The following is a 21,458-nucleotide window of genomic DNA, read 5'->3' on the forward strand; positions in this document are numbered from 1 at the left end:
GAAGTTCTTGGTTCATGTACTGTTGAAGCTTAGATTGGACAATTTTGAGCATTACTTTGCTAGTGTGTGAGATGGATGCAGTTGTGCAGCAGTTTGATATTCTTTGGCATTGCTACCCTGCTTAACACACAATTTAATAACCTACTCTTTCTACCAGATGTTGGAACATTCCATAAAGCCACAATAAATAAGCATGCACAGGGCGATCAATGGAATAGAACACAAGGTCAAGAAATAGACCCAAATACACACATACAGGAATTCAGAATATAACAAATGTGGGAAGACATTACTTTCACGTACCTCTTGGCCATCTATACATCTCCCTGGGAGAAATGTCTATTTAGATCCTCTGCCCATTTTTTGATTGGGTTGGTTTGGGGTTTTTTGTTTTTGATATTGAGCTACATGAGCTGTTTGAATATTGTGGAGATTAATCCTTTGTCAGTCGTTTCATTTGCAAATATTTTCTCCCATTGCAAGGGTTTTCTGTTTATAATTTCCTTTGCTGTGCAAAAGTTTTTAAGTTTCATTGGGTCTCATTGGTTTCTGTTTTTATTTCCATTACTCTAGGAGGCAGATCCAAAAAAATCTTGCTGTGATCTATGTCAAAGATTGTTCTGTCTCTGCTTTTCTCTAAGAGTTTCACAGTGGCGGCCCCCAGCCTTTTTGGCACCAGGGACCAGTTTTGCGGAAGACAGTTTTTCCACAGACTGGGGGTGGAAAGTGGTTTCAGAATGATTCAAGCATATTACATTTATTGTGCACTTTATTTCTGTTATTATTACTACACCAGCTCCACCTCAGATCATCAGGCATTATATCCCGGAGGTTGGGGACCCCTGTTTTACACTATCCGAAGTTACATTTAGGTCTTTAATCCATTTTGAGTTTATTTTTCTGTGTGACTTTAATGTTCTAGTTTTATTCTTTGACATCTAGCTGTCCAATCTTCCCAGCACCACTTTTTGAAGAGAACTGTCTTTTCTCCATTGTATATTCTTGCTTCCATTGTCACAGATTAACTGACTATAGGTGTGTGGGTTTATTTCCAGGCTTTCTATCCTGTTCTATTGATCCTGAGAGAGCTCCCATCAATGAACATTCCCTGGGGCCTCTGCTCCCCGTGTCCTTGTCCCCACAGTGAGCCACAGCCGACCCCCATCTCCCCAGGAGATCCTCCAAGACCCACAGGTAGGTCTCGCCCAGGCTCCTATGGAGTTACAGCCTGTGCCCTGGGTCACAGTGCACGTGAGAACTTGTGTGCTCCCTCCAGTCCTGTGCAGCTCCTGCACTCAAGTCCCACTGGCTTTCAAAGCCAAATGCTCTGGGGGCTCCTCCTCACCATACCAGGCCCCCAGGCTGGGGAGCCTGACGTGGGGCTCAGAACTCTCCTGTGGGTCTGAGATGTATAATTATCTTCCAGTTTGTGGGTCATCCACCCAGCAGATACGAGATTTGATGTCATGAAAGCACCCCTTCCACCGTCTTTCTTCTTGGTTTCTTCTTTGCATATACAGCATTGTTTTTAAGTTCGTTTTGTCAATGGTTGTTCAGCAGTGAGCAGTGATTTTGGTGTTTCCATGAGACGAAGTGAGCTCCAGTCCTTCTACTCCATCTTATCTCCTCCCTTCTGGGGGGTTGGGGGAGGGAGGGCAGGAATATTTTTTAAACATCTACTTATCTTCCACAAATTAGCTCAGATGTCACTCCTCAAAAGAGGCTGTTCAGGATACGTGCAGCTGGGAAGTCATTCCCTTTTCTGCATGTGCAAGGCGCTTAGGTTCACAGACTGAAAAAACCCACAAGGCATCTACCTCAAGCCCATAAGCCTCAATACCGTCTCACATACACACCCCTGCATTGATGCTCACATAGGCACCCCAGTTCTAGGATCTGTAGTCTCCTAGGATCTGTAGTCTCCTAGGATCTGTAGTCTCCTAGGATCTGTAGTCTCCTAGGATCTGTAGTCTCCTAGGATCTGTAGTCTCCTAGGATCTGTAGTCTCCTAGGATCTGTAGTCTCCTAGGATCTGTAGTCTCCTAGGATCTGTAGTCTCCTAGGATCTGTAGTCTCCTAGGATCTGTAGTCTCCCAATGCTCAAAGGGATCAAATCCTGGCTGGGAAACGTCCAAACCTCAAGAGCAGGTAGGAAGGCCAGCAGTGAGCTTGTCAGATTCCTGCCAGGGGTACTGTCACTGCAAGAATCAGCCCTAAAACGCATTGTCCATACCCACAATGGATGCCCCTGTAATGTGGGATGCCCCAGGTTCCAATTCACAGGAGTCCGACTAAACTCTGTACCTTATCATAACTTTCTAAACTTCCACCACAGTCACTCAGCCTACTCTTTTAGACCAAGGCAGTGTGTATGTGTGTTTTAACAAGTTCACTCATTAGGATACACAGTCCCGTACATCCCCTCACAGCCCCAACCCTGGACTAACAGAGGCAGGGCTGCTTGCTTCTCCAGGTAACCGAGCACACACTTAGTGCAGCAAGAGCAGTGGGCCAACGCTCTGAACTTCTGACACTGGCTTGTAGAGCGACCCCTTTAGGTCAATGGCTCCTCTATGGACAGCTGGGCTCACAGGACGCCTGGGAAACACTGTGGGTACAGGCCAAGCCCAGCAGACACCTGGGCTTCTGGCTGGGGACAGAATGGTGGCAAAAGGCAGAAGCAGCAGTCACTATTGAAGGATGTAAATTTATTGGAAAAGAAAAGGGGGAGGTGGGGCGGGGCTAGGAGTCAGCCTCTGAGGCAGGTGGTGGCTTCTCGTCGTCCGGGGGGCAGTCAATGAAGTCAGCCAGCATGGCAGCGGTGTCACTCTGCTCCTTCCAGGGACAAACAAAAAGTTCAGAACAGTCGCAGGCACAAACCAGCGGGTCGAGATGCATGTCGCTCCCACCCCTCCTCCCTGCCAGGCCCCCTCACCTTTTCCAGGGGGAGAGCTGCCGCCTCCACCTCCATCTCTTCCGCCGCAGACGCCTCTGGTGGAGGTGATACCTTGTCACCCCCACCATCGGCCCCCTCTTCCAGCAGGGTTGGTGGTCCAGAGGGCTCCTCCTCCACAAGCTCCTGAGGCAGTGGCCCTGCAGGGGGGCTCCCTGCTTCCCTCTCCACCTCCCCCTGGGTGGGGAGCACCTCGGGCGCCAGCGTGGGGGCCGTCTCGGGCCCAGGTGCCTCCTCGGCCCCTGGTTCCTCCACTTCCAACAGCAGCCCGGGTTCCAGTCCTGGCTCCGGGGGCCCCTTGGGAGACTCGGCCGGGGGCAACGCCGGAGGCAGGCTCGGGGGCAGGCTCGGGGGCGCAGGCCCTCCTCCTTCCACCTCTGCACCTGCTGGGCCGAACTCCACCTCTTCCAGCTCTTCCAGCTCCTCGTCCTCCTCCTCGTCCTCCTCGTCCTCCAGCTCACCTTCCTCCTCCTCAAACTCCTCCTCAAACTCTTCTTCCTCCTCTTCCTCCTCCTCAAAGTACTCCTCTTCCTCCTCCTCGTCTTCCTCAAAATCTTCCTCCTCATCCTCCTCTTCGTCTTCCTCCTCCTCCTCCTCCTCTTCCTCCTCCTCATCACTGCTGTTGATGTTAATGACCGTCAGGTCTTCTTCCAGGGCTGGGGGGCCTCCCCCACCAGGCGTCCCTTCCGGAACCAGCTGGGGTGGTGGCAGCGTCACTGGGCCGGGAACAGGAGGTGGGGGAGGGGGCGGGAGCGGCCCCGGGGCTGCAGGCAGCTCTTCTGGCTCCTCCTTGGCAGGCGCAGGAGGGGAGGCTGCAGGTGGCCCAGTGGGGGCTACTGGTGGGGGGGTGGTGCCCGAGGAGGGCGGGGGTGGGGGCGGGAGCCCTTCAGGCACGATCACCACGCTGTCATCAGAGTCGCTCTCCAAGGAGATTTCCACGTCGGACGCCTCCTCTTTGTCATAGTGGACAAAGGCTGGTCTGGGCACTCGCCCCCCAAAAGTCTCATCTGGGGGGACAGTAGGTGGGGGGCTGCCACTTGGGGCCAGGACAGGGTCCTCACTGGAGCCTGCCCGGTGGTTCTCAGGGCCAGGAAGGAGCCGGGGGGGTACAGACACCAGGCCTGGCACAGATAGGCCCAAGTGGTTGGCTGTGGCTGGAGGTCCAGGGCGTGTGGGGGGCAGGGGGCCCACCGGGGGCATGGGGCCTGCGGAAGGCATGGGGCCCGCCGAGGGCAGGGGGCCCGGGGCATGGAAGGCTGGAGCCCTGAAGGGAGCTGGAGCCTCGGGAGGCGGGGCTGGGGCTGGGGCGGGGCAGGCAGGGCCCACAGACTGCAGGGGAGGAACTCGGGGGTGGGTCAGAGCCGCACAGGTCACCAGTGCTTCTGAGCAGAAAGAGGAGACCTGGGGGAAGAAGGGGCAACAGCAATGGTCAGGACATGGGCTATCACAGTACTAGGGGGGCGGGGGAACACCGAGGTGGACACGGCCCGCGCAGCAGTTACCTCCAGGCTGTCCTCTCGCTGGCCCAGGGAGAAGGCCCGCAGTGCACAAGCGAGAGGTGGTGGGCAGCGAGGAGAGGGCGCCAGCAGCAGGGCCAGCAGCAGGCGGTAGAGCTCCCGGCGGCAGTGGGAGCTGGTGTATGGGGAGCTGCCGAGTGCCTCGCCCTGCTGGACACCCATGACCAGGGGGAGCACCAGCTCGTGCAGTCGCTGGAAGGACAGAGCGTACACCTGGAGATGCCGCCAGACGACCCGCCCATCCTCCAGGGCCTGCACCCAGGTCCGAATGAACCCCCACCAGTACTGAGCAGCAGTCCCCTGCCCCTTCCAGCGGGGACCAGGCTCCCCTCACCCTGTGAGTCTCCTCCTTGATGAGAGGCCCGCACATGAGGATGGTCCGGCTGAGGCCTGGGGAAGGACACAAGTGTGAGGGGCTGACACGAAGGGCAGCCCCAGGGGAGTACCCACTCTGCCGGGCCAACCTCGGGCAAGTCACGTGACTCCTCTGTTTTCTCAACTATAAAATCCTCTGTTTTCTCAACTATAAAATGGGGCTCATGAGTGGACCTGTACAACACAAAGCTGTGAACATTACGTACTTGAGATGGAGATACATTATAAACGTGCATTTACACATCTGGGGAGTGCTGGCACTGCTCCTCACAGGTGGCTGGAGGGCAGTGCACACGTGGGCCCCAAAGGAAAGTCACTGCTGCTTCCAGCAGTGGGCCTGGGGCGTGCCAAGCTCTGCCGGGTAGGGGTCTCGTCCTCTTCCTCCCCCGCCCTCTGGGACAGAAGCGCACTGGCGATGGACAGAGAATGTGCAAACGAAGATGCTTGAGACCTGGAGGGGGCGGGTAAACACTCCGTCCAACACCAGGACCCAAGGCCCCACCTGCAGCCCTGGGGGGAGTGCGGCTCCTCAGCAGGCTCTTAGGCGGGTCTGCGTGTTTTCTACCCCCTCCACCAGGACACCCGGTCCCTCCCAGCCCCGAGGTGCAGGGCCCAGGCCTCACCCACCTCTCAGTGCAGCTGCACACACGTCACTGTTGGCATTGCTGTCCCCCTTCCGGTGGCTGGGCGGAGCCATGGCCTCCCCCACATCCAGCTTCAGCTTCTTGGGGGCACTGGGCTTCCCAGACTGCAAACCTCCGTCAGGGCTCCCCCGGGGGCTGCGCAGCTGGAGGGGGAGGGAACACAGATCACACACCAGCCAACAGGAAGGCAGTCCGGTCGGGAAGCTGGACCGGGTGAGGACCAGGGGCACTGGGAGGCCTCTCTCACCCTGAGGGCATCTGCCGGTGGGGAGATGTCGCTGAGCAGGTGGGAGAGCAGGGCCTCCCCTGAGGCGCCCCCCTGCAGCACCCCCGCCGAGGCCCCGCACACCTGCACCCAGAGCTCCAGGACGGTGTACACCTTGGTCCGCACGGTGCTGCAGGGAGCGCAGAGGGTGCCCGTGAGAGGGAGGCCATGTCCCTGCCCCCAGCCCGGCAACACCCTCCTCTTTATTCTCTTCCTGAATGGTCACCTGTAGGGCCTCTCCTGGCCCGGTCCGAGGTTCTCCCTCCCAATGCTCCAGGCATTGAGGACCTGGGGAAGCAGGCGGCTGATCAGGGCCCCGAAGCGCAAGAGCCGTGCTCCACACCTGGGGGCGAAGACAGAATGGTGACCCCCGCTCCCAGCATGTTCCAAACCCTGCGCCGCTTCCTCCCGACCCCACTCACGCGAGGATGAGTGCCGAGAGCAGGTCCAGGGCTTCGAGGTGGAGAGAGGGCAGCAGCAGCAACCGCAGGGGACCGTCTCCCAGCAGACTCTGGAAAAAAACCAACAAATAAGGAGTGGGGAAAGAGAGTGAGACTGGGAGTTTGGAAATGGAGACAGGGTGGAGGCGCAAGACTGCATACACGCGCGTAAAGAAGCCATCTCCGGCCGGATGAAACCACTGTCCTCCTCAACAGATGGGGGAAGGAGGATGGGGCAGGGAGGCTGAACCCCTCAGCGGTGACTCAGTGGACCCCCAGCTCACTGTCGCCTGGGGAAGCCCCTGTTCAAGCGCTCCCGTAGCACAGGAGCCCATCCCCGCTGGTGGGTGCCGTCAGGAATGTGGGAATAAGAGCAGCTGGACGAGTCAGGACCATGCGCTGTGGGAGCCCCAGCCCAGGCTGCCTGCCCAGCCGCCCAGGGTCCCGGGGAGGGGCCGCCAGCGGGGCCGGCTCCACTCACGACATTCTTGGCACTGACGCTGAGGGTCCGGCAGATGAGATCCAGGATGTCCTGTACGGGGACGGACACAGGTGCCCCGAACTCGGAGCTGGAGAGGATCGAGCAGGGAGACCCTCAGTGCAGGGCCCCCACTGCGGTCCTCCACCTCCCTCCTCACTCCCTCACGCACCTGAGCATGAGCCCCAGGCAGCGGGCCAGCCCCGAAAACCTCTGCCGAAGCTGGAGAAGGGTGTGGGCGTCCGCGTCTTCTGAGGGGGACAGCAACGTTTCCACCCCAGGGCTCTCATACTGCATGGGTGCTGGACAGACACACAGCAACCTTTACTCGCCAGCCCCGCCTCCATTCAGGTGGAGGACCCACCCATACTCTACCTACTGCCTTTTGCCTAGAAACCAGCGGCCCCGCTTCTCTGGATCAGTCCCCTGGTCCCCTCAATGCCCCCGCCGGGTCCCCTCACCCCCACGCCCCAGAGCGTCAGCCGGGCCCTACCCGCCTCCGCGCCCTCGTACAGGCCCCCAAGCAGGCTGTGCAGAGAGGCCAGCAGGCTGCGCAGCTCCTGCTCCCAGCTGTCCGTGTGCTTCAGGCCCTGGGAGAAGCCAGCCCCCAGAGACGGCAGCCGGGAGTAACACTCGCAGGCCAACTGCCGGAGAGAGGGGGTACCTGATCAGGCGGGGATCAGCCCAGCCGTGGATCCCAACCCCACCAGCGCCCAGGAAAATGGAGGTCAGAGCACTCGGAGGGGAGACAGAATGGAAGAAGGGGCAGAAAGACACAGATGGAGACCGGGAGGCAGAAGCCCCTACTGGTATGTACTGCGTGTTAACAGGGACGGGAATGAGAACGCGGAGAAAAGCAGCAACAGAAAACAGAGGTGGAGGGAAGCACCAGCTCAGACCCCAGGCTCCCCGCTGTCTCCCTCCTTCCCCTTACCTGCTGGAGTTGAGGGCTCAAGGCATCCACCCGCGAGAGGAAAAATGAGGCCAGCTTGCCCTGGATCATGGGGAGAGAGGGGGGGAGGCTGGGGAGTCAGCTCCAAGGGCCAGAGACAGAGCCCCGGCCATCCCAGCAGCAGGGTCCAGGCCCAGGATCTCAGGCCTTCCTCTTTCCTGCAGATGAGTAAGCAGCGCACCCTCAGGGGTCCTGTGCCCAGGAGCAGATGCACGCTTGTGGTAGAAAATGAATGTCGGCCCCTGTCCTCAGCCTCCCTGCTGGGGCCTGAGTCCCACAGACCACGGGGCCCCTCCTCCAATGTTTGCAGAGAGACAGTCATCACCCTCAGGCCAAAAGGACACAGCACTGAACAGCAAGCGCCTCCACACCCCAACTCCCTGCCAGCTCAGACCAGGAGCAACGGGCCGGGGACAGGAGCAGTGAGAGCAGCACAAAGTAGACAGAGAAGGGAAGGTAGACCAGCAAGACGGGGGCAGTGTCTGGTGGCACTCATGAGGGAACATGTAACTGGGGCCCCACTTATCTGGGGGCAGAATCAAAGGGACCTGTGAACATGGACGGGAAGTTTTTTTTAAAAAATCATTTTCACTTGCCTTTAAATAAAATGTAAAATTGTTTTTTCAATTATAAATGGAGACAAAAAGCCACAGTAGTATTAGCAGTCCCTTTGTCACCAGCAGAGATCATTCACTTTCACTTCACGTTACAGCCGTCAACAGGCATCTCATTCACGGGCATCACTATCGTGAAACTTCAGGACTCATCAGACCTGCTGCTGGATTCTGTTACTTGACATGTGCATTTTATCACACGTTCCCTGCAATTCCATGTATTTTACTGATTGAAAAACATCCTGAGAAGAGATCCACAGCACAGAAAGACGAAGAACACTGAAGCAGAAAAGGATTTCCACCTCCAGTGGGTGTAACAGGAAGACAAATGTGTGAAAAACCATGACCTGGACCCAAAGAGGGCGGCTCTGGAGGGGCTGAGCAGGGAGGCAGGACCAAGCTGGGCTTGGGAGAAAATGGAGAAGCCAGGTAAGGAGATGGAGGGGCCAGCACAGTGAGGAGAGCGACAGTCTCCCAGGGAGAAGCAGGCTGGGCCTTAAATCCCAGGCAAGTGTGTATGTACCCCATCGGGATCGGGGCATCACAGGCACAAAGGTCGACTTCCAGAAAACAAGGCAGACAGCATGGGGAACCAGGCGCAGAGCCCAGCAGGGCGAAGTTCAGGAGCCACCCTCCAGGGCTCCCTGCCGTCGCCCTGAGGCGGTAACCACACCTGGTTTCCCAGGCTCCACTGCAGGACTCTCAGTGGGAGAGAGACAGCACTGTGACAGCTGATCCCAGGGTAGGAGAAGGCCTACAACGACCGGGACAGCACTTTCATGTCTGGTGGGGCAGGGCTCTGAACACTTCAAACCAAAAGCAGCAACCACCCCCTGGGCTCCTGACCGGCTTCTCCAGGGATGCTATTTCTTAGAGTCACCAAAGCATCATCCACACTGGCGCTGAGCCCTTGGGACCAACTTCCTGCTCACGTTCTCCCCGAGACCCAGGAAGCCAGGCTGAGGCCAACAGAGGTCTGCTTATGTGACTGTGGTAAAGCAGAGTGCAGGGACACGGCCCTGACCACACAGTTCCACCCCAAATGACCTGCAACGCAAACCAAAGAAATGGTTCACTTGGGACATTTCACCAGGAACGAAAGCACGAGTGTGTACATGGTACGTCCTGGTGCCCCTCAAGAGGGGGGTGAGTTTTCCCACTCATTCCAGAACAAATAATCAATGTGTTGAGGAGGAGGAGAGGTGAAGCCTGGACAGACTGACTTCATGGACCCAGAATGCTGAGATGCCTCACTGGGAGGAGTCCTGAACTTGGAGACGGCAGCTGCCCTGGGAGCTTCCCGGAGGTGGAACAAAGAGCAGATACACACTCTAGCTATCCACTTCCCAAGCACTGGTCTGCAAGATGTTCCAAGTACAAACTGCCCCTGGGGCGTCTGTGCACGACAGATTCATGTCTGCCACGCTGGCAACAGACGAAGCCAGACTCCTAACAGAGGGGCATTCTCTAGGCGATGCTGTGTCCTTACAGAAATAAAGGCATATGCATGCTATAACAGCATAAGTTCTGTTGCTTGGTTTGGAGAGGGAAATGAAAATGCACGCCATGCCTTCAAAAATGCCACCTGACAAAAGGCTGTGAGTTATAGATGAATTCTCCTGACCACTTACAATGAAAATTAAGGGCCCTAGCTTCCCCAATGGCTCAGTGGTAAAGAATCCACCAATGCAGGAAACTTGGGTTCGATCCCTGGGTCGGGAAGATCCCTTGGAGAATGAAATGAAAACCCGCCCCAGTATTCTTGCCTGGAAAGCCTATGGACAGAGGAACCTGGTGGGCCACAGTCCACAGGTCGCAAGAGAGTCGGACATGACTGAGAGACTAAACAACAAGCAGAGGACTCACAGGCAGTCTAGTCTGACTACTCAAATCCTGACCCCACAGGTAACCCTCAGTTCTCCCTCCACTTTCTGGGGGGGATGCAGGGAGACACTGTTGCTGCTGCTGCTGCTGCTAAGTCACTTCAGCCGTGTCCAACTCTGTGCGACCCTATGGATAGCAGCCCACCAGGCTCCTCTGTCCACAGGATTCTCTAGGCAAAAATACTGGAGTGGGTTGCCAGATCCTTTTCCAGCAGGGAGACACAGATAACCCCAAACCAAGCTCAACAGAAACAGGTTTATGCAATAAAATCTCACAAACCATCACCAATAAAAGTCAAAGACACAGAGCTAGCCTGTGCAATTCGAGAAGTTAATTTATAGAGTTTTAGAAGAAAGGCAGTTTTTACTAAACCTAGTAAACTCTAGTAAAAAACAAAACAAAACAAAAAAATTCAGTAAAATCCCTGAGTTATTCCAAATGCCTTCTTGACAAAGTCCTGCCCTGCTAACCAAAGATTCTATCACCTGCCAGGAGTGGCATTCCTATGAAAACAAAGCATCACTAAGGACATGACCCCACGTTCACCGAGAAATACCATGTGCTCTGGGGCTCTTCAAATACTGCAAGTAGCCAGTTAGCAAAGCCTCAGTAAGGACACACCCAGACCACAGCACAGGTGCCTGTGACACGCTCACAACCCTTCCCATGCCACCAACAATGGAGCAGAGCTGCCATCAGTGTGGAAGCCTAGCTGCCAATCCTGTCCACATTCTTCAAACCACCTGTGGAGTTCGGTTTGGTGAAAAAAACACAGGCTTGAAGGGCAACCAATTCCTGCTCACACCCTGATTTGACAACTACAGATACATAGGCTTGTGTTAGTCAAACCATTCTGGGCCCGTCTCCTGTTTCATTCGGTGACAGCAACTCCACAGAATTACTGTAAAATGAGATGACACATGGCAGACACACAGCAGAGAGCCTGGCATGTAGGGGGTACCAGTCCCCTTTATGTTTCTTTTTACTTTTTTGACTTGGTCATAGAACTATGTAACTTGACTTTCAAGAAAACCTGAATGGCAAACTCCCCTTTAACTGGCAATACCGAGTATGGTAATATCAATTACTGTGATTAATCACGAGTTACACAAAAAAATTATTAATTTGCCACTAATTCCAGTTCTCCAGAGATCTGTGCTTCCATCTGAGAAAATCCAGTGATTTGTCGAGCAATGACGAGTATACCAAAGCAAGTGAGAACATTTAATCAGGATAGGAACACCTACTTGTTCTTAGGTAATAGTTGGCATCAAAATTATTCTGCAGACAACAAATGTATCAATTCCAGAGGCCCTTTAACTGTTACTGCTTTGGCCAAATCTGATGACCATTTATATTTGTTTTTGTTATCTCCTTAAAAATAAAACTCTAATTCTTTCACTGACCTCCTTCCTCCCGCCCTGACCCACGTCCACCCTGCCTATCTGACCGAGTACGGCCCTGCTGCTCAGCACCCCTCACACGGCCATCACAGCCCAGGGAACTGGGTGGGGAAGGGACAGAGGGAGATTAGTCAGGAACAGGAGAGGAAAGAGCTGGGGAAGTTGATGTAGGGAAACAGTAAGTCAGGAAGGCTTCCTGGAGGCAATTACAAGAGTTTTAGGAACAGAGTAAAATAGGACGGTAGAAAAATGGGCAGGGCATCCAAGAGGTACAGAGAAGGCAGGGCAGAGAGAGGAGAGTCCAGCGGGGAGAGTCTGGGCTTGGCCTCAGACCTTAGGCAAGTTATTTAATTTCGGTTTCTTCATCTGTGAGAATTAAATGAGAATGCACTTAAAGCTACGAGGTGAGGGCTTCCCTGGTGGCTCAGTGGTGAAGAATCTGCCTGCCAATGCAAGAGACATAGGTTTGATCCCTACACTGGGAAGACCCGACATGCCACGGAATGGCTAGGCCTGTCTGTTCTCAGAACCTTGGAGCCCAAACTACCGAGCCCATGTGCCACAACTACTGAAGAGCAAACACCCTACAGCCTGTGCTCCACAACAAGAGCAGCCACTGCAACGAGAAGCCTGCGCACAGCAACGAAGACCCAGCACAGCCTAAAATAAATAAATGAAATCATTAGAAAATTAAAAAAAAAAAGCTATGGTGATATAATTAGAGCTGTGGAGACAGGCGCTTATAAATCTCAGTGGCGGAACCTGAAGTAAGACAGCGATCGTGTTGGTACGAAGAGGAGTTTCTATGAACACTTACTTTGAGAGACCCGCACGCCCGAGGAAAATGGGTCATACAGGCCTTCATTCCTTCCAGCGCTGAGAGCTCGCACTATGTGAAGAACAGACGGTCAGCAAGAGCCCAGCGCCCCCAGAACCCATCCATCTCCGCCCCACCACCCCTCAGGGTCCCTTCTCCTTACACTTTTTTTCAGCCCCTCCTTCTTCTCACTTCTTCAATCCCATTCCCCAATCACTTCCCATCAAGTTCTCTAATCCAGTGGGTGTGAATGAGAGCAAGCACTGGAGGGGCCCAGGGTCCGGGGAGCTGAGAGGCAGCTCACCTCTGGTCTGAGGCCCAGCAGGGAGGTGAGGAGGCCGGGTAGGTGGTTCATGGAGATGTCCCGGAAGACTGCAGGAAGCTGGGCCGCGTAGCGAAGTAGGTCCTTCAGCACAGTCACAGCCAGCTCCATGGTGGGGGGCGGGTCCTGGGACTAAACAGCGACAACAGCCCATGCTCCCACCTGGCCTTCAAGGTCACCAAGAGGAGGAGGAACAAGCCACATGACAACATGGAGCTTCTGACAAACTCCACAGCGAACGCCCCCATTCCCGTCAAATCCCCTGGGGTCAGAGTGTATCAGAGACATGGAGCAACCGAGTAACACATTCATCCAGAGAAAGGGTGTGTGTGCACACTTTAGTACCGTGGTGTTGGGGTCCTGGAAATGTCTGGGGGGTGGGAGGAGAAAAAGTAACGAAGCCACACCTTAAAGATCTCACTAAATGACCTCAAGAGTTTCTTGCTGCTCCCACACCACAATTCCCTGCTAGGATGGAGAGGAGCACTTCCCGGACCAAAGTCTCAGCCACAACAGAGCTACCTCATCTCACCAAGCTTGCGTGTGGCTGGCTCAAACCTACCCTGAACTCACGGAGGAAAAATGGTTTGAAGTCTGAGGACTTTTCCTAACAAATTAACATATACCTAAGGAAAAAGCATTCAGCACATTACCTCCTGCTAGACCAGTGGCCACATGTCAATGAAACAAACAAGGACCCTTGTGAGGAAGTCAGACTCGGTGGGTCTACCAGCCACAAACGGGCCTCAACACCGTCTGGCACTCCTACTGCGTCTCTCACTGGTTAGCTCCCTCCGCTGTTCAGCTCTTCTCTGGCACCGTCACTTCTGTGTAACCTGACTTACAATTTCAACTCCCTCAGCTTCCCACCACAAAACTGAAAACTCCATCTCGGTCTTCATCCCACTAGAGGGGGTGTACCTCCATCTGAGCAAAATCCCCCCCATCCCTTCCTCTCAGAACCACCTCACACTGTCAACTAGCGCCCTGTCTCCAGCCCCCTCAGAAGGATTCCTCCCACTGGCATTTGTGCCTGCTCCCATCCTAGACATCTCTCCCACCCTGAAAATCCTCGCCCGAGCCCGTACTCCATGTGCCCGATCTCAGGTGGTGCCGAGCTTCTGTCCTCTACCAGCGAAGCCAGATGTCTTGACTGTCTTATCTTCCCCAATCCCATGCCTTCTCCCACTCACTGCTCATCCCAGGGCAATCTGGCTTCAGTGTCCACTGCTCCACTTTCTGCTGCCATTCTGGCTCCGTTCTAATCCTGTCTCCACACGGTGGCCAGAATGGCGTTTGCAAATGAAAATTTGCTCACATCACCACTACCACCACATGACCACCTCCTTCCCCCTGCTCAAAACCTTCCATGAATTCCCGCTGTTCCAAGAGTAAACGCCAAACTTCTTAATATGCCTACACCACCACACACGGCATAGTCCTCCCCAGTTGCATCTCATCAACCCCTGCCACACCCGCCTGCTTATAATTCTTCAAATGAGTCAAAAGCCTTTTCTCTCAGGGCTTTTGCACACTTAGAACACTTCAAAAACTTCCTCAGCCCAATGTACTCCTACTCATCAGAGCAGAAAAGCCCTCCCTGAACCACTGACCCCGATTGTCACACGCACACCACCCTGGTCTGGCTCAGAGTCTCTCGTTAACATGCTTTCAGAGAACTATATTTTTTCTTTACCTCCAGAGCACCTACCACAGTTTAGTTCTTCACACTCATTATATAATTATTCTCTTCCACTAGAACACAGGTCAGCAAACTCTGGTCTGTGGGTGCCTGTTTTTGCACAGCCCACAGGCTAAGAATGGTTTATTATATTTTTAAAGGGTTGGAAAACAAACCAACAAAGAAACACTAGGCAACAGAAACCATGGGAATTTGTGGCTGTCCAGTGGAAGGACTCCTCACTTCTGCTGTAGGGGGCTCAGGTTTGACCCTGGGTCGGGGAACTAAGATCTCACAGCCTATGCAGCACAGCCCCCCAAAAACCAACCAGAAACCACATATGGTTTGTAAAACCTACAATATTTTACTATCTGGTAACACCTACAAAGTTTCCCAACCCCTGCCAAGAGACTCTAAACACCATGAAAGCAGGGTCCAACTGCATCTCCCCACCATCTCTCCAGAACTCAGCACACAGGCTGTCATGTGTGCCCAGAACACACTTGTGGAAGAACTAAGTGGGGATGTAATCAAAGGATGTAAAAGTAGAAACAAATTCAAATGTTAAAAGAGGAAGAGATCCATGGCTGATTCATGTCGACATATGGCAAAAACCATCACAATACTGTGAAGTAATTAGCCTCCAATTGAAATAAATTAATTTAAAAAAAAAGAGGAAGAGAGAAGAAGGAAAAAAAAAAAATTGGGGAATTCTCTGGCAGTCCAATGGTTAGGACTCTGAGCTTTCACCACTGAGGGTATGGGTTCAGTCCCTAGCTGGGGAACTAAGATTCCCATGAGCTACAAGGTGCACAGACAAAACAATAAAAATAATTTAAATAAACAAATTCTAAAAATCCAACACCTGGAGAAAGGAGCTTCAGAGATATCACTCATTAGAAAAGCTCACAAGGAAGTGAAACAGTCAGAGGTCACAGTGAGTGTGTGAAAGGTCAGATGAATTAAAATAACCCAGTGGATAAAAATAACAAAATCTTTAAAAGCATGTTTCTATTTGCGGCTTATCCTGCTAGAAAGAACTTGCCCTGGGAACTGAAAGTCTCTGCCGCAAAGATGTAGCGCTGCGTCTGAATGGAGACCAGGGTGTGGCTGGGGCAGAGGCAGGGAGGCGCAGGTGGTGGACTCACCTGCAAGATCTGCTGGATGCTGCGAAGCCAGGAGACGCAGTGCTGCTGGAACATCTCTGTGGGGCTCTCCCCCACCAGCAGCGACAGCAGACACAGGCCTTCAAACCTGGTAAGACAGAGGTGAGTGACGACACAGGAGAGGTGGTTAGACTGCAGAGAAAGCCACTCAACGCCCTCTTACTCTCACCGGCCAGAGTGAGACCTGACTCCAGATCCACGGCAGCTTCTCATTTCCGAGATACTCGAGGACTTGGAGTGAGACACGGGCAGCAAGGGAAGAAGGGGACAGAAGGCAGGCTGAGGGACTCTTGGAAGCCGCCATAGGTGGGTTTCAACGCAAGTGAGCTCGTGAAAAGAATCAAACTCTCCACCTTGGGAATGGAGAAACCTCCTGGCTCCATGGGGTGGTGACAATGGATGGACAGATGGATGGCCCTCTTACTAAAAGAAACATCCCCCCTGGAGAAAAAACAGGGTTAGAGACTTACCGAGTTTTGATAGAACCGAGACGAGCATTACTGAGACCCACCAACGCCCCAACAGCAGAAAGGTTCTGGAGGAAAGAAAACCGTTAGGAACAGGATGCTAGAAACATAGGATTCCTCCAAGCCTGTCCCTGCCCCGGCCCTTCCAGAGCCTGTTCTAAGTCACACCTCCAGTGAGGCCCAGAAACCATTCCCCTCGACGCCTTTAGCCTCTGCCCTATTTTCAGTAGGGGGCACACACAGAAGCCTGTCCCATGGGCTTTCCTCAAGTCCCATCTCACCGGCACCACCCCCCCACAACTTCCCACCCAGCAAATCAGGGCTACGCAGAAGGCTAGTGAGTCTGACTCAGCCCAGTGGCCAGACTTCAAAGACAGGCTCCTGCCCCTCTGTCTCCCAGGACAGCACTGAGCACAAAGGGACATCCCTAAATGCACGCTGCCTGGACACAGAACTCGTGATCCCTTACTCTTTCACCCCAAATCCTCCTCCTGGTCTGGCTTCCTTCGAGTCGCTAATGCCCACACAGACAAGTCAGCCAGAACCTCCTTCCCACACATTCTGGGAGCCCTGAAAGAGGTCCCCTCTTCAGGGCCCCCACAAGTAACTTCTCCACCCTCTGAAGGGCCAGCCTCCTCTGACAGGCCTATTATCTTCCTAACCGTACTCTTCACTCATTCTCTCAACAAACACATCTTATGCACTGAGTCAGATGAAGGAATCCAGAGCAGAGTAAAAGAAACAAGGTCCCTGGTTCTCATGAAGGGGAAGTGTTGATTCACTTAACAACATTTATTTACCTATTTCATGTGAGACACTGAGGTGCTAGCGAGCCTATATTCTAGTTAGAGGACGCAGAAAATCAACAAGTGACCAAATAAGAAAAAGCATGTTGGATGGTGCTTGGTGCTCAGAGGAAAATAAAGTAGACTGAGGAAGGAAAGGAGAGCCTGGAGTAGGGCAGGCAGACAGCACTTCATGTGGCGTGGGCCTGGGGCCTTCCGAAAGGAGGTCACCTGAGTAGAGCAAAGTTGAGAGCAAGATGTACTGATACACTCACACACACTGATGGGAACAGAAAATGGTGCAGCCACTTCAGAAAACAGTCAAGCAGCTCCTCAAAGGTTAAACATCTTTTACGTATGACCCAACAATTCCACTCTGAAGTATATGCCCAAGAGAAACGAAAACATATGTTCTCATCAGAACTCATATACGGGGCTTTGCTCGTGGCTCAATGATAAAGAAACTGCCTGCCAGTGCAGGGGACACAGGTTCAATCCCTCATCCGGAAAGATCCCACATGCCTCGGAGCAACTAAGCCCATGGCCACAAGTATTGAGCCTACGTTCTGAAGCCCAGAAACAGCAACTACTGAAGCCCATCCACCCTAGAACCTGTGCTCCACAACAAAAGAAGCCCCGCAATAAGAAGCCTGCACACTGTAACACAAGAGTAGCCCCTGCTTTCTGCAACTAAAAAGAAAGCCCACACAGCAAATAAGACCTAGCACAGCCAAAAATAAATAAATAATTTTTTTTTAAAAAAGAACTCGTACATGAACATTCATAGTAGCATCACTTGTAACAGCCAGAAAGTGGAAACGACCCAAATGTCCATCAACCGTGACTGGATAAACAAAATGAAGTATATCTACACAATGGAATATTACTTGGTCATAAAAAGGAATGAAGTTCTGAGACAGGAATGAACCTTAAAAACATTACGCTAAGGGAAAGAGGTCAGACCCCAAAAGCCACATGTGCTATGATTCACTTCTATGAAATGGTCAGAGTAGGCAAACCTATAGAAAAAAAAAGTAGATTTGCAGTAGGCAAGACCGGGAGCAGACTGTGGCTCAGATCATGAACTGCTTATTGCCAAATTCAGACTTAAATTGAAGAAAGTAGGGAAAACCACTAGTCCATTCAGGTATGACCTAGATCAAATCCCTTATGAGTATACAGCAGAAGTGACAAATAGATTTAAGGGACTAGATCTGATAGACAGAGTGCCTGATGAACTATGGACAGAGGTTCGTGACATTGTACAGGAGACAGGGATCAAGACCATCCCCATGGAAAAGAAATGCAAAAAAGCAAAATGGCTGTCTGAGGAGGCCTTACAGACAGCTGGGAAGAGAAGAGAAGTGAAAAGCAAAGGAGAAAAGGAAAGATATTCCCATCTGAATGCAGAGTTTCAAAGAATAGCAAGGAGAGATAAGAAAGCCTTCCTCAGCGATCAATGCAAAGAAATAGAGGAAAACAAGAGATTGGGAAAGACTAGAGATCTCTTCAAGAAAATTAGAGATACCAAAGGAACATTTCATGCAAAGATAGGCTCGATAAAGGAGAGAAATGATATGGACTTAACAGAAACAGAAGATATTAAGAAGAGATGGCAAGAATACACAGAACTGTACAAAAAAGATCTTCACGACCCAGATAATCACGATGGTGTGATCACTCACCTAGAGCCAGACATCCTGGAATGTGAAGTCAAGTGGGCCTGAGAAAGCATCACTACAAAGCTAGTGGAGGTGATAGAATTCCAGTTGAGCTATTTCAAATCCTGAAAGATGATGCTGTGAAAGTGCTGCACTCGATATGCCAGCAAATTTGGAAAACTCAGCAGTGGCCACAGGACTGGAAAAGGTCAGTTTTCGTTCCAATCCCAAAGAAAGGCAATGCCAAAGAATGCTCAAACTACTGCACAATTGCACTCATCTCACATGCTAGTAAAGTAATGCTCAAAATTCTCCAAGTCAGGTTTCACCAATACGTGAACCGTGAACTTCCAGATGTTCAAGCTGGTTTTAGAAAAGGCAGAGGAACCAGAGATCAAATTGCCAATATCTGCTGGATCATCGAAAAAGCAAGAGAGTTCCAGAAAAACACCTATTTCTACTTTATTGACTATGCCAAAGCCTTTGACTGTGTGGATCACAATAAACTGTGGAAAATTCTGAAAGAGATGGGAATACCAGAACACCTGACCTGTCTCTTGAGAAACCTGTATGCAGGTCAGGAAGCAACAGTTAGAACTGGACATGGAACAACAGATTGGTTCCAAATAGGAAAAGGAGTACGTCAAGGCTGTATATTGTCACCCTGCTTATTTAACTTCTATGCAGAGTACATCATGAGAAACGCTGGGCTGGAAGAAACACAAGCTGGAATCAAGATTGCCGGGAAAAATATCAATAACCTCAGATATGCAGATGACACCACCCTTATGGCAGAAAGTGAAGAGGAACTAAAGAGCCTCTTGATGAAAGTGAAAGAGAAGAGTGAAAAGGTTGGCTTAAAGCTCAATGTTCAGAAAGCTAAGATCATGGCATCTGGTCCCATCATTTCATGGGAAATAGATGGGGAACAGTGGAAATAGTGTCAGACTCGATTTTTTGGGGCTCCAAAATCACTGCTGATGGTGACTGCAGCCATGAAATTAAAAGACGTTTACTCCTTGGAAGGAAGGTTATGGCCAACCTAGATAGCATATTTAAAAGCAGAGACATTACTTTGCCAACAAAAGTCCATCTAGTCAAGGCCATGGTTTTTCCAGTGGTCATGTATGGATGTGAGAGTTGGACGGTGAAGAGAGCTGAGCGCCGAAGAATTGATGCTTTTGAACTGTGGTGTTGGAGAAGACTCTTGAGAGTCCCTTGGACTGCAAGGAGATCCAATCAATCCATCCTAAAGGAGATCAATCCTGGGTGTTCATTGGAAGGACTGATGTTGAGGCTGAAACTCCAATACTTTGGCCACCTCATGCGAAGAGTTGACTCATTGGAAAAGACCCTAATGCTGGGTAGGATTGAGGGCAGGAGGAGAAGGGGACGACAGAGGATGAGATGGCTGGATGGCATCACTGACTCGATGGACATGGGTTTGGGTAGACTCTGGGAGTTGGTGATGGACAGAGAGGCCTGGCGTGCTGCAATTCATGGGGTCGCAAAGAGTTGGACATGACTGAGCGACTGAACTGAACTGAGGGCTGAAGGGCAGAGAGGTGTTTGGTGGGGGGAAATAGGGAGCAACTACCTTTAATGGGAAAGTGGGTGAAAGGGTAACAAGACACAAAAATATACAATCTTCCCACAGGAATAAATCATAACTTCATAATGAAGATACATGGCAACTATCACCTTAACCCATGATCAAAGTTAACACCAACAGTAATGGGACAAAGAGGCCTTATGTGCTGCCTAATAAAATGTAACAGGAATGTTACATATCATTTCTACAGTATTCCTGCCAAAAATGTACAACCTGAACTTAATCATCAGAAAACAGCAGACAAACCAACCTGAGGGACATCCTATAAAATAACTAAAATTCTAAATGTTAAGATTGTAAGAAATGTTTCTCTTACTATAAAGGACACTTTTAGCACAACTGAAAAAACTGGAATAAGATAGTATCAACGCTGATTTTCTGAGTTTCATGATGGAATGTGGTCAGCTAAGGGAATGTTGTTTTTAAGGAAATAGAAGGGCATCCAATCTCCAACTTCCTCCTTTACGGTCCTAGAAAAAACATGCACAGAGAATGATAAATATGAATTTAAAATGTTGACATTCAAGGAATCTGGGTGAAGTGCATATTCCTTCAAATTCTCTATAAATCGCAAGTCATTTTCAAAGCAATTTTTTTTTAAAAAAAGAAGAAGAATGGGAGAAAGTACAAGTGCAAACAACTCTTCTGAGGAGTTTTGCCATAAAGAGAAGTAGAGAAATGGGGCAGGAGCTGGAGGGGGACTTTTTTATAAGCAGTTTTGAGCTATATGCTGATGAAAACAACCTAACAAAGGGAAACGCTGATGAAGGAGAAGTGAACTTGCCTAAGTGGGGAGGGGACAGACATCGTGTGCAAGCAGAGGCCTGGCCGTAGAATGGGCACGGACCAGCTCACCCCCAATAATGGCAGGGACAGCAGAGCACAGGGCACAGGCATCGGTAAGCTGGCAGACGTAGTGGTGGCAGCACCTATGCGAATTCCCATCCCACTGTTCTTTTCTGAGTGAAACAGGAAGTGACGTCATCAGCTAAGAGTGAGGATGGAGAAAAGTCATTAGAAGTTGCAGAAGAAAGAAATGTAACAGGACTGCTAGGCAACAGCAAGAGTCTACTTGAGATGATTGCCTTGGATTTAAAATGAGATCAGCCAATCAGGATACGTGCTCTTTTTCAGCTACACTGAGCTGGGCAGGTGCAGGCACCAAATAAGCGAGAGTTGGATTTAACACAATCAGGGTGTTGTCAGGCAAGTACAATGAAGGGAGAAAGGCAAAGAAGTAAGTATAACGGAATTTAAACAGGGTGAGAGGAGACAACATGGCAGATAATAAATTAATTTATTTAAAATAGTGATAAACACTACAAAATAATCAAAACAGAACAATGTGACAGAAAATGATGGAAATGGGAAGGACCACTGTATGCTCAGTGCTCAGCAGGGTGCTCAGGAATGACTCATCTG

General features: G+C 51.4%; 1 protein-coding gene and 1 long non-coding RNA gene across 8 annotated transcripts in view; one reads left to right on the forward strand and one right to left on the reverse strand.

Annotated features, from left to right (window-relative positions):
- Window positions 1-2,689: 2,689 nt before the first annotated feature.
- PELP1 (proline, glutamate and leucine rich protein 1) overlaps window positions 2,690-21,458 on the reverse strand; it is a 50,768-nt gene continuing 31,999 nt past the window's right edge. For all 7 annotated transcript variants that reach the window (XM_081578879.1, XM_081578881.1, XM_081578882.1 and 4 more), the window contains 16 exons: window positions 15,982-16,046; window positions 15,494-15,599; window positions 12,647-12,796; window positions 12,343-12,414; window positions 7,607-7,666; window positions 7,166-7,316; window positions 6,845-6,974; window positions 6,676-6,763; window positions 6,177-6,265; window positions 5,981-6,097; window positions 5,737-5,884; window positions 5,473-5,632; window positions 4,805-4,860; window positions 4,456-4,662; window positions 2,936-4,354; window positions 2,690-2,835 (listed from right to left, as the gene is read on the reverse strand). In XM_081578879.1, the coding sequence (XP_081435005.1) occupies window positions 2,743-2,835; window positions 2,936-4,354; window positions 4,456-4,662; window positions 4,805-4,860; window positions 5,473-5,632; window positions 5,737-5,884; window positions 5,981-6,097; window positions 6,177-6,265; window positions 6,676-6,763; window positions 6,845-6,974; window positions 7,166-7,316; window positions 7,607-7,666; window positions 12,343-12,414; window positions 12,647-12,796; window positions 15,494-15,599; window positions 15,982-16,046 (3,111 nt within the window). In that variant the 3' untranslated portion in view covers window positions 2,690-2,742. The remainder of the gene's footprint in view (window positions 2,836-2,935; window positions 4,355-4,455; window positions 4,663-4,804; window positions 4,861-5,472; window positions 5,633-5,736; window positions 5,885-5,980; window positions 6,098-6,176; window positions 6,266-6,675; window positions 6,764-6,844; window positions 6,975-7,165; window positions 7,317-7,606; window positions 7,667-12,342; window positions 12,415-12,646; window positions 12,797-15,493; window positions 15,600-15,981; window positions 16,047-21,458) is intronic.
- On the forward strand, window positions 4,483-9,756 carry LOC145541710 (uncharacterized). The gene is made up of 2 exons (XR_014079231.1): window positions 4,483-7,481; window positions 8,337-9,756. It is a non-coding gene; the product is annotated as an uncharacterized LOC145541710 (long non-coding RNA).

The sequence above is a fragment of the Giraffa tippelskirchi genome, chromosome 3 (assembly GCF_054371585.1).
Source record: "Giraffa tippelskirchi isolate mGirTip1 chromosome 3, T2T-mGirTip1v1.2.pri, whole genome shotgun sequence".
Taxonomy (NCBI): Eukaryota; Metazoa; Chordata; class Mammalia; order Artiodactyla; family Giraffidae; genus Giraffa; species Giraffa tippelskirchi.